Here is a 12,214-nt window from a genome sequence, read left to right on the forward strand (position 1 = left end):
AATAATTCAAATAGGCATAAAACAGAATTTGCACTTTAACGTTATGACCTTAGTTGCAATATATGACCAGTAAAAAAGATTCAAAAGAACACAATAAGCAAATCAATGACCAAAGAAACAGACATCAACTCAAAACTGAGTGTATGCCTAGGTGAATAGTCACTTTGTATGCTTATATCAAATAGACAATTAAATCAACCAGTGTTCTGGTTAAGTTATTAACTTCGTTGTTATGGATTATGTTAAGGTTTGATAACTATTATGACGTTTTACATAGTAAAGAACGCAATGGTTGAATTATTGAAGAAAGGGGCATATATGTCTTCTATATTAAAGTTTATTAAACAGCTGTGTTGTATTTTTGCTAGGTTAGTATCCGAATCAATGCCTATGTTTCTACCAAGTGGATTATTTTTCTATGGATAAGTATAGCATGCGTTTTCTTATGCCTGAGTATTTATAATAGTCCAAAAGATAGAAAAACTGAAATTCTAATATGACGACCTATTATCGTCAACCAGTATAATCACAATATATCTACCTTTAGCGCAAACGCATTAATCTACAGAACAGCTATTCCGCATTACGACCAACTTATTTACACTGCCAGATATTCTCAATTTTCGTCATCAGTTTAGGAATGCCAAGATTCAGATACAATATATGTATCCCTATTCTATAGCATAATAAACAAATCAGTCCAATTCAATTTATTTTTCATGGTAAAATTTCATAAAACGAAATTCCGCGAAATGATTTTATAGTAGTGGCATGGCAAAGAAACAAGGTAACGTCACAAGTATTTTCCCGTAAACAAAAAATCAAATGTAAATACCGGGCGTTTCAAGGCTTCTTGTATGCATCAGAACGAATAAAATTACATTGGAAAAAAATACATAAGGGAAAAATGCGATTCAAAAAAGGGAAATCATTGAATTATATAGAATTACTAATATTATCAATAAAGGCAACAGTAGTATACCACTGTTCAAAACTCATAAATTCATAGACAAAAAACAAAATCGGGGTAACAAACTAAAACTGAGGGAAACGCATTAAATATAAGAGGAGAACAACGACACAACATTAAAATGTAACACACACAGAAACGGACTAAGCATTAGACAAAAATCATATGAGAATAACAAATATAACATCAAGACCAAATACATGAATTTGGGATAGATAAGTACCGTGACACGTCTTATAGTAATGTGAATTTACACTCAAAAATAAGAGAAAACAAACGAGACAACGGAAACACAACGTTAAAACGTAACACACACAGAAACAAAATATAATATAACAATGGCCATATTCCTGACTTGGTACAGGGCATTTTTAAAGGAAAAATGGTGGGTTGAACCTGGTTTTGTGACATGCCAAACCTCCCTCTTTTATGGTCATGTGAAATATAACATTAAAATGACAACACAATATTACAGGACTACAATATGAATAAATAGGAGAACACAATTGACAAAGAAACACACGAATAATAGCTAACAAAAGGCAACAGGTTACTTGTTTGACTTTATAAAAAAATCGATATGAGCGTCACTGATGAGTCTTATGTAGACGAAACGCGCGTCTGGCGTACTAAATTATAATCCTGCTACCTTTGATAACCAATTAAAGTTTTAATACGCCAGAAGTGCATTTTGTCCACACAAGACTTACTAGTGACACCCAGATAAAAAAAAGTTTGAAAGCCGAAACAAGTACAAAGTTGAACAGCATCGAGGACCAAAAGTTCAAAAAAGTTGTGCCAAAACCGGCCAGGGTTTTCTGTTAGGTACCAGAACATCCCTATTATTTAGAATAATATATACTTTGCAAGCAGTAAATTTTATAAAATGACTATACCAAGATATATACATGATGAAACTGAAGTATTAACTAATTACAGGAAACAACCGAAATACATTACATAACCCGACAAAATGCAACACAAAAATTAGACACATCCGAATAAGTCAAAACCTCAACGCCAAGTGACGTCATATTTGAAATTGTAAACAATGACAAAAAAATGACGTCACATTTGAATTTGTAAAACAGATCATCAAAAAATAAAAAATGACGTCACATTTGAATGAATAAGATAGAATTAGGATTTATTCAAGATCATCAAAATTGGATAAATCGGAACAGCCGTATGTAATGGGCTTCCATGGTTTTCTTCAATTAACTATTGATAACTATTTTCTGGTTTTGTTTTTAAAATGCAAGAAATGTTTGTTGATAACTGTTTGTTAACACAAATATTCACATTCACGTTAATATCCGTATTATAGTATATAAGGAAGTGTTCATTTTCTTACATGTATTATAGAAACGTGATAAATATAACTGTTCATAAATCAATTTGTGTAAAAGAGGACGTTATCATAGACACTATTGTCATAAAATAGTGACGAGAAATAAAGCATTTGTCGACTTCAATATTTTAATTTCAGTAAGTATTAAAAATATTTGTTATTTATAGAAATCTATAGCATGAATAATTCTCAAAACAGTTTCAAAACGAAAACAGATTTTTGTAGAAAAATATCTAGCGTCCAGTTATATTTTAAACAATCATTTACTTCTCAGATAGAATAGTTACAGTGTACACAATACACCTGAATGTATCTTTGTTGAATGAACTTCAAGGGTTCATGTATTTATTTTTTATATTTTAAACATATTTATAGTGGATTGGGAAACAAGTTATTACAACTTATATTAATCCCTTTCCACTTTGCGTGTGCGAGTGCTGCCTTGTAGCGACATTAGCCTACTCTTTTTCGAAATCTACAAAGGTGTCTTTTACGTGCGAGAGATATGGCTCCTCTTAACATATATATTATATTCAAACTTACCAAAATTAATTCAAAGTGCTATTTATTCTGAAAAAGGGCATGATTTTAAAGAACATACAAATGTATATAAAAGCTAAAGAAACATGTTAATCATGTTACTAAGGATCAGTTTGTTTTCACATTCCGAGCAATACATGCCCTGCCACAAACAGCAACTTATCAATACTTTTATCCTCACATCAAAACTGCTAAATTCTTTAAATGAACGATGATTTTCTCAATTGAATGTTGATAATCAAATTAGTAAAATCAATCTATACGATACAAATTTAAATTCAAGTACTTCCTTATAAATGAGAAAAATTAAAAACATCTTCATGAAAGGTTTTCAGAAAATAAAATATTTTACTTATCAATAAACAGTTTAATAATTTAATTGCATCTGTGATATGTTTTGTCGATTGTCTTTAAATTGGTGAACAAGTATTAACATATCTTACACTTTATTAAAGAGAAGTTCAACATGCTATATAAAATGAGCATTTGGAATATCAGAAATATTGATTGTTTTTAAAGAACAAACAAATCAGCTTCTTTCAGGTTCTTACAACCTGTTGGATTTTAACTCGGTGTTGAAACTCTATTTGATTGACATTACTCGAATTTCTTTAAAATAATGGGAAAAGACAAATAAGAATATCCATAAAAAAATATTTCAATCAACATATCTAAGATGCAAGATTTAGAGCATTAAAACGCGACAACCCACAAAATTTTACTTAACTACATACTTTAAAAAAAGAATGCAATTCTACCAAAAAGATAAATTGTAAATGTCAAAGTTTAAAATGTATATTGTTGAATAAGGATCATTTTTAAAGAGCAATTTTTCTATCTCCTGGAATAAAAACAAATAGTGAAATTTCAATTGCCATCAAAACTGTGATGGTGTTATGAATAAATAGAAATGAATATTCGATATTGGGAAATAAGTTAAGTTTATATATCAATGGTTATCAAAACTGTTTGGCTTATAGCATTGCCGATAAATTCAAATCAGAAAAGCGCAACTGACGCACCACGTTGAAAAAACAGTTATTTTCATATTAATTTATATCTGATTCCATTTTGTATTGTCATTCTGAGAATAGTGCACTCATTTGTTTGTATACATGCATTTAAGCAGTGATTAAATTGGTATGATCATTCATTCTTTCATTTTTCGATCACATTAATGTTGGTCTTGGAGAAAGTATAAACGAATACAAGACAAAACAAATAAAACTTAGTCTACAAAAGTTCCTAGCAAAAACAAATACATTTCGGTTTAAATATCATTTGTTTTAAAAATTTGGAGAGGGTTATTTTAGAAACATCACTAGTGACATGAAAGATTATGCGTATAAGGATAAATAGAAGATTATAAATGTATTGACTATTTTTAACTGTATTAGAACTACTTTTGAATCTTACGTTAGTTGTCTGTCCGCTGGATATGAAACAAGTTTAATTTTATTATTTTTTTTTCTACTTCAGGTAACAGTAATCACAGAATTGTAATGGAATTTATTCAAATCTGTTTATTGCTCAGTGTCATTGTATATGTCGCAAGATCAGATGATATAAAATGTCCGTTTCAGTTTTGTAAATGTACGAATTTCGAAGCCATCTGCTCTGGTAAATATCTTACTTATATTCCACGTTTACCTAGAAATATTCGCAAAGTTACTTTTCTTAATGGAAATATTACAACATTATCAGGAGGGAAGATAACAAACCTAACTTTCAATGTTATCGAGATTCTAAGATTTATCAACAATAACATAGTTCGACTTGAGCCTGACGCATTTTCTTCTTTCATGACAATAAAAGCATTGACCATCTCATCCGAACCATCATTGCTAGCAAAAGATGTCATGAATGTTTTAAATAATATGAAAACTGAACATTTGAAGTCACTCAACATATCAGACAACAATTGGGGTTATCTTCCAAATGACATGTTTAAGTCAATAAAAAAGGATAGAATTCACTATATTAACCTAAAAAAAAATAGTCTTCGGCTGTTAAATTTGACATGGTTTTCAAATATGCCTGCCTTGCGTTTTTTGAAGGTCAGTTTCAACAAAATTGCAACAATTTTACTAGATAGTGTTCCCAACCTGAAATCACTTAATCTCGACAGTAATGTAATAACAAACTTTCCAAAGCTTTGTATAAATCATGGTAATAAAAGTGCACTTCCAAATTTAAGAAAGCTATCCCTTAGCAATAATAGAATTGAACATATTGGAGAATTTCGATGTTTTCCGAGGCTTTTCTCATTAAAAATGGACGACAATTCGATCGAAAGAATTGACTACAATACTTTTGCAGAGTTGAAAAAATTAACAAATCTCAGTCTTCAAGCTACAGGAAAACCCTTGAAAAAAATTGAAGATGGTGCTTTTAATTTTCCATTATTAAAAATGTTATCACTTCGTAATTGTCGTTTCCATTTTGATCGTCTATCACTGTCGGCACAAAGAAGTATGCTGTCAAACTGCAAGGATATAAGATTCCTTGATCTTAGCTGGAATTATATTAAATCAAACATTTTGGGAAGGATGATATCACAATTGCAACAGCTAAGATATCTTAATTTGGAAAACACTAGGCTTACATTTTTGCCTAGCAACGCATTTCCTGAACTACCAGTCATTGAAACGCTTATCATGCGCATGAATCGAATATATGGATGGGACATAGATGTGTTTGCTCATTTGACATCACTACAATATTTAGATCTACGCCATAACTTGATAAAGATAATAAACGAATCATCTTTTCCAACTACGTTACTTGAAAATTTAAAAACGATTGGCCTAGGAACAAATCAATTTGCTTGTACTTGTGAGCAGATATGGTTTGTCAATTGGTTAAGGCATACCAATATAACACTTTTAGAATACCCAAAACAATATTTTTGTACTACACCAGACAATTATGATGGAAAATTGTTGAAAGATTTTAAGCCTTCATATTTGTCATGCAACCAAATCGTTACGATTGTTACTTCAACGACAGCATTCGTTTGCTTGTGGGTATTGATTATGACAATTTTCTTGAAATGTAATACAAATATTAAGAATTTATTATACCTTCTCAAAGTTAAACAGTTTAGACGACAGGGGTATCTTCCCATTTTGAATAGCGAAGATTATCAATATCACGCTTTTGTTGTTTATTGTGATGAAAACCGAATGTGGGTTCATAACGACTTTGTCAAAAAACTTGAAAATGAGGAGGGATTTAAGTTGTGCATTCATCACAGAGACTTTGATGTAGGAGAATCTATCAGTGGAAACGTCGATAAATACCTTAAAAAGTCATGGAAGGTTGTTGTTATTATTTCAAATGCATTTGCTAAAAGCGAATGGTGCCAGTGGGAAGTCGATATAATCCAGGAGAGAAGACGTCGACAAGGCAGAAATGCACTTCTGTTAGTTATGCTTGAAAATGTCACCTCGAAAAACATGACAAGTCCTCTGCGTACCTTACTAGACAGTACCCCACATCTGAGGTACAACAACGGAATAGGTGAAAACTTATTTTGGAGTGCAGTAATTGCAGATCTTCGAAAACCCGTTGGACAACCCCCCGTTTCTGAATTATAGAATGTACTTTAACTTTTATGTGGTTAAAATTTGTACCAATGTCAGGCTATGTCTATAAATCGTTTACTTTAATCTTCTAATTAAGTCTCTTACTAAATGCGTTGAGGTCACTTCTTTTTATCAACTTTTATATAAAATCATTCTATAGGTATCATAAATGTTACTTTTGCTATTTTGTTTGTTTCAACATTTCTACATTGTGTAAATATTTACTAGATAAACACGTTGTTCTCATTGTGTAAATATGTCATGTCTCTACATTTAAACATTGCAGAATGTACGATTGATGTCATGTCATTTATACTTGTGCCAAAAGTTTTTTTCTTTTATTGAGTTTCTCAAATACGATTAATCGGGGGGGGGGGTCGATGAAAAGGCAAACAATTAAAAACTTTGATGTGTCTTTTGAGTGTTTGGGTGAAGGTGGGGTGTACAGTTGTGTTTGAAGACAGCAAAAATGTTGTTGGTTATACGTTCATAAGACAAGCAACTATGCAGAACACTTAGTTTAAACAGTTCTCGATATTTATGAACAAGTATATTCTATATAATTCGGAATAATAGGTGGAGAAAACTAAATATAAATAACAAGTGAAACCGCAACAAAATATATCAGCAGTTCATGGAAGCAAACTCAAAGTATTCAACCCATCGATCAAAAAAATTAAATGCTCAATACCGGTCTATGTTCATTATATAAAACTTTATGTATATGTCATTATCAGTAGAGGAAAGCATTATATTGATCAATGGCATAGTAGTATTGCTTCAAAAAATGATGGAAATTAAAAAAAATGACATTAAAACTCTTCCGTCGAAGACCATGCCATTGCATAATGAAAATATGGTATCGTGCGTTCGAAACGCCTTTCTTTCAGGTTCATCAAGCATGCTTAAAAACTAGTAGTAAGAGCCTGCATGGGTCATCATAGAACCAGTAGCACATTGAAAATTTGAACTCAACTCTGGAAACGAGTATGAAAGAAACATTCAAATTCAAAAGTCGAAGATAAACTGACAACGCCATAGCTAAAAAAAGAAAATAGACAAACGCAAGTACATAAACCTCACCATAGCATGAACAACACGAACCGCAATAAAAAGCTGGGGTTGAACTCATGCGTTCTGAAAGGGTATGCATATCCTGCTCCATATATGGCACGCGTCGTATTGCTTACCAAAGTTCAAACCTAGTGATATGTCTAATTCTTTATGTTACTTTGGAAAGAAAAGGACATTAAGAATATATCCAACGTAATGTGTATGTAAGCAGATCTTGCTCCACGGGTGCCACATTTATACATCCTACATAACCAGACAGGTGCCCCTCTTGTGAAAGATTTTCATTACCGGTACAGGTATGACATTTAAGAAGGGACCATATTGCTGTACCCAGGTCAATCCATGGGATGATAAAAATAAGAAAGAACTTTTATACCCTGTAAAGGTGTCGTAACTTAAGTATTTTATTGCTAAATAAAAATCAAATTACTTGAAGTAGAGGACATACATTAATCATCTGTGATATTTATTTCTCTATCATGGACTTTGAAAACTTACTTTGAATTTGTGTTCATAACTTTTTTGTGTTGATGAATAAGCTCATAGCATTTCTTTTGTGGTACAATTAGTATGTTAAGTGAGTTTTAAAAACATAAGCATGATAACCGGAATTACCATAATTGCAATTTTGTTGAAAACCATCATTATCTCAATCGGTAAAATTTAATGGCATTGTAATATTTATTTAGACATTAAAGATTATCCTATACTTTAGAAAAAATCTTGGATGCCGAAATTTGCGATATGACGTGATAAGCTCCAGAGGGTTCTTATCGTATTATTATCTACAGACAGCAAACTGAAGCTTTGTTTTGACATGATTTGATTTTACGTTTGTTTTTTATTCTTACATTGATCCCTATTTAACTGCTTCTCTTTTTTTAAGTAGTGTTTGATGTTTACGCTTTATAACAAATATATATAATGGTAGTGAACCAGATAAAAGTAACATTAGTTGAGAATATTTTAGTCGGTCTCTTTGGGGTCTAAGCGTGACACGGGATTGCCAAATTTTTTAAGCGCAGATTAGAATCCCAAAATGAGACCCTCATTATACTATTCTAAAAAAAAAATGAAAAATATTTCAGACACAATAGACACATTAATTGTTCCTACTCATATTTAAACAATTAAGTTATATCCTCTATTATCGAAATTATTTTTCTTCCGTTGTGTTATAAGTTCTTCCTGAGACAAGTTACAAAGTTTACGCCCTACATTTTTAAAAAAGATAAGCATCATAACGAATTGATATTTTGTTTTCCTAAGAATTTTTAAACAAACATGTTTTCCACCATTATTACTAGATTAAAAAGTAGATGTACATTACAGCATACAGTTCTGAATTCGAAGAAAACTGCGTTTATTACAAGAAAAAAACAAATGTGTATACTGTCATTTACTCCTTAGCAATTTTCCGAACATTCGAATATCAAACTATAATCAGAATAATTCCGTGATAATTGTACTATGAAAACTTCATGGATGAGCGAGGTTCATAAATGTTAGCCCTGAAGCATTTGATGTGCGCGCAACATTTGCTCCTATGTGTTATTTTACGTTACGTATTGGCAAGAGAGATATCATTTTGACATTCAAAAACAGATGTTTATCTTATTAAATTTTGCTGTTACAAAATGTTAGAAGTTATTTTAAATTAAGTATTTGTTTTTCTCCCTCGTGCAAAGCTCTGATTCCTTGCCCGGCTTTGTCTATACTTTTAGTATCTTTTTGTATTATAGCTCTTCATCCTCAAATGAGTATTTGATTTTCAAATAAGTTGCATTGGCCTCGAGCATCACTGATGAGACATTTATTGTCGAAATACGCAACTGGTGCAGAACAATTAGTACCATTAATATGTTATCATTACCACTGGGCCGACTGTTAGTCCCCAAGGGATCACAAGCCAGTAGCCGGTATTTCGGTCCTGGCATGAAAATACGAATGCTTTTGTAATGAAATGTAACTGTTACGAAGTGTTAGAAATTATTCTAAATTAAGGTATGTATCTTCGTCATCCAGAGGTCTATTCCTTGCCCGCATTCGACTATACTTTTTGAATCTTTTTGATAAGCTTTTGATTTTTAAATATTTTGACCTCAAGTATCACTAAAAAGATATGTATTATCCAAACGCGCATATGATGCAAAAATTGGTACCGTTTATGTTTTTATATCATTGGGACATTCAAATGTCGAAAATAAACAGAAACCTTTAACATGTTTAACGTGAACAATGCGATTGTGAGATAACAATAAACAAGTTATTAACAAAAGTGTTAAAATTTGCTCATTACTAATATATTATATTTTAGAAATATCAATCTATTTGTGTCTTTCAATTTTGGTCAACTAATTTGTAATGGCATATGTAAAATTTTTAACGAAATGAAATTATTAATTTTTATAATCACTTATGTTTGGAACAAATGTAGATGTTTTGCTCTATTTCATACATGCTACTGTTAACGTTTATGTCATCTCCAAATATATACAAATTATAAGAATATACAAAACGATCATCTATCTTCATTCACAAAACATTTACCGATGAGTAAAAAAAAATACGAAGCTTTTAACAAAATGCGCATCTTATGAACCCTAGCGTAAACAGATGTATTTATCAAACAAAAAAGTATGTATATATGTATATATATATATATATATATATATATATATACAACTCGTCTAAACATCCACCCAACAATGTTAGATCTTTAAATTTGCTTTCGCAAATTTTGTTCTTCCCTCGCCGGGATTCGAACCCATGCTACTGTGATATCGTGACACCAAATCGCCTGCACTGCAGCCGTCCCGCTAGACCACACGACCACCTGGGCTCTACTAAAAATAAAGCTTTTAGTGGCCATGTGTTACCTTTCCTCGTCAGTTTTAATCTAGCGGCGTACTACAGTACATGATATATAAGGCATGGAGATGTTACTGTTACAGATCAGCTCAATGATCTATAGTAAAGGATATATATATAAATATAGAGTCTATAAGAATCTACCAACCAGTAAACTTAATAGGTATTGGATCATCAAAATTGACAATACTACACAAACAGGAAAAATTATATAAGTCTAAAAGATTGTGTAACAATACCGATAAATAGATGGAAAACAAAACACTAAAAAGTGTTGAATATCATCGCACAAAGATGGAAAAACTGAACAGATGATATAAATTATACAATAATTGCAAATATTTCGGCTCAACAAATGGCCTTCTTCGGTGCAAAAGTTTTAACAATACTGATATATAATGTATAAGGTGTAAACATAGATCAGTAATAACACAGGTAAGTTTTGGTCGATTGATTTTAATCCAAAATCCTGAATATAATATAAACACTAGACTGTAAATTTAATTATTTCTTTCTATTGATTCCGTCTGGATAGAGGACACCCAGTGTTTTTATCCAAAACTTCTCCCGATTCTCTCTTTGCCTATTTGCCTATTTTGCCATGTACAATATATATATAAACGAGTCTAAATTGAAAACTACGTTCAAACCTATGATTGCGTTGGATAAAAACCGCAAATTTTATACGTGTGCATGTAAAACAAATTTCGTTGTAGAAGGGTCTAAAAACAGCACAAACAACATTTTCCAAAAGACCAAAAAAGTGAAAAAGTATATTTAAACAAAACGCATTTGACTAACAGGTCGAACAACTGATGTTCTTTAACCCTGCTGACTGCCATTGGTGATTGTCAAATAAAATTGATCACAAGATGTAACAAAATGGATCTTAATATAAATTTAATACTAAACAGAAAAAATTAATTTGTGGCCACGATGTTATGCCACAAACATACGGTGTCAATATTTTTTAGTACACCAGATCCGGATTTCGACAATAAATGTCTCTTCAGTGATGTTTGAGATCGAAACGGTATTTGGAAGGCCATTTAAAAAGTACCCTCATTTTTAGAAAAAGTACGCTCATTTTTAGATAGACTGTTGAATTTTAAGAGTCAATATAGGATGAACGGAACTACATTCAAACCTATGATTGCGTTGGATATATATTTAATACTGCATTACGACTTTCCATTGTTATGTATATCGTTTCAAGTTAGAATAGTAATATTTGTTCTTTTTTTCAGTACAATGCCTGAACCGAGAGAAATTCTTTTGAAGAGGGATTCTTCTGGATTTGGTTTTTCCTTTTTTGGTGGCAACAATAGTGCAGGTGTATACGTATCACATATTCTTTTGGACCACTCTTCTTGAAAGGTCTTTGATCGAATCATCTCAATCAATGGAAAGTCAGTAAAGGGTTTAACGAAATCAGAAACTGCTGAACTTATGCGAAATTCAAATGACAATGTAAAATTAACTATTTGACCATTTTTGTAATGCCATACTGTATTTGATTTCTTAAATAATCCAAGATCAGCTCCACTTTTATATAAAAATGTATTGAATGGAAACTATTATTTTAACAACTATTGATTTGATATTGATTTTCATAGCTTTACTGATAAAACTGTGCATCTTGAATTCGATAAACTTCCCACAACCTCTTTGTCGAGTACACGTTTTACTTTCGGTGTGTATAAAGATGTATCGAGATACCTTTTTTTTATGAAATCCGAATAATATTTGTTATTGTTTGTACTAGAACGCTTTTTGGGGTAAATCCTGTTAGCAATATCTTGGTTAAGGCCAAACATATCC

At 31.4% G+C, this 12,214-nt stretch overlaps 1 protein-coding gene across 1 annotated transcript; it reads left to right on the forward strand.

Moving 5' to 3' along the window:
• Window positions 1-4,346: 4,346 nt before the first annotated feature.
• LOC143046732 (toll-like receptor 1) lies at window positions 4,347-6,695 on the forward strand. The gene has a single exon (XM_076219832.1). It carries the CDS (start codon window positions 4,364-4,366, stop codon window positions 6,458-6,460), a length of 2,097 nt encoding a protein of 698 aa, XP_076075947.1. The 5' UTR covers window positions 4,347-4,363; the 3' UTR covers window positions 6,461-6,695.
• The last annotated feature ends 5,519 nt before the right edge of the window (window positions 6,696-12,214 follow it).

The sequence above is a fragment of the Mytilus galloprovincialis genome, chromosome 9, assembly GCF_965363235.1.
Source record: "Mytilus galloprovincialis chromosome 9, xbMytGall1.hap1.1, whole genome shotgun sequence".
Taxonomy (NCBI): Eukaryota; Metazoa; Mollusca; class Bivalvia; order Mytilida; family Mytilidae; genus Mytilus; species Mytilus galloprovincialis.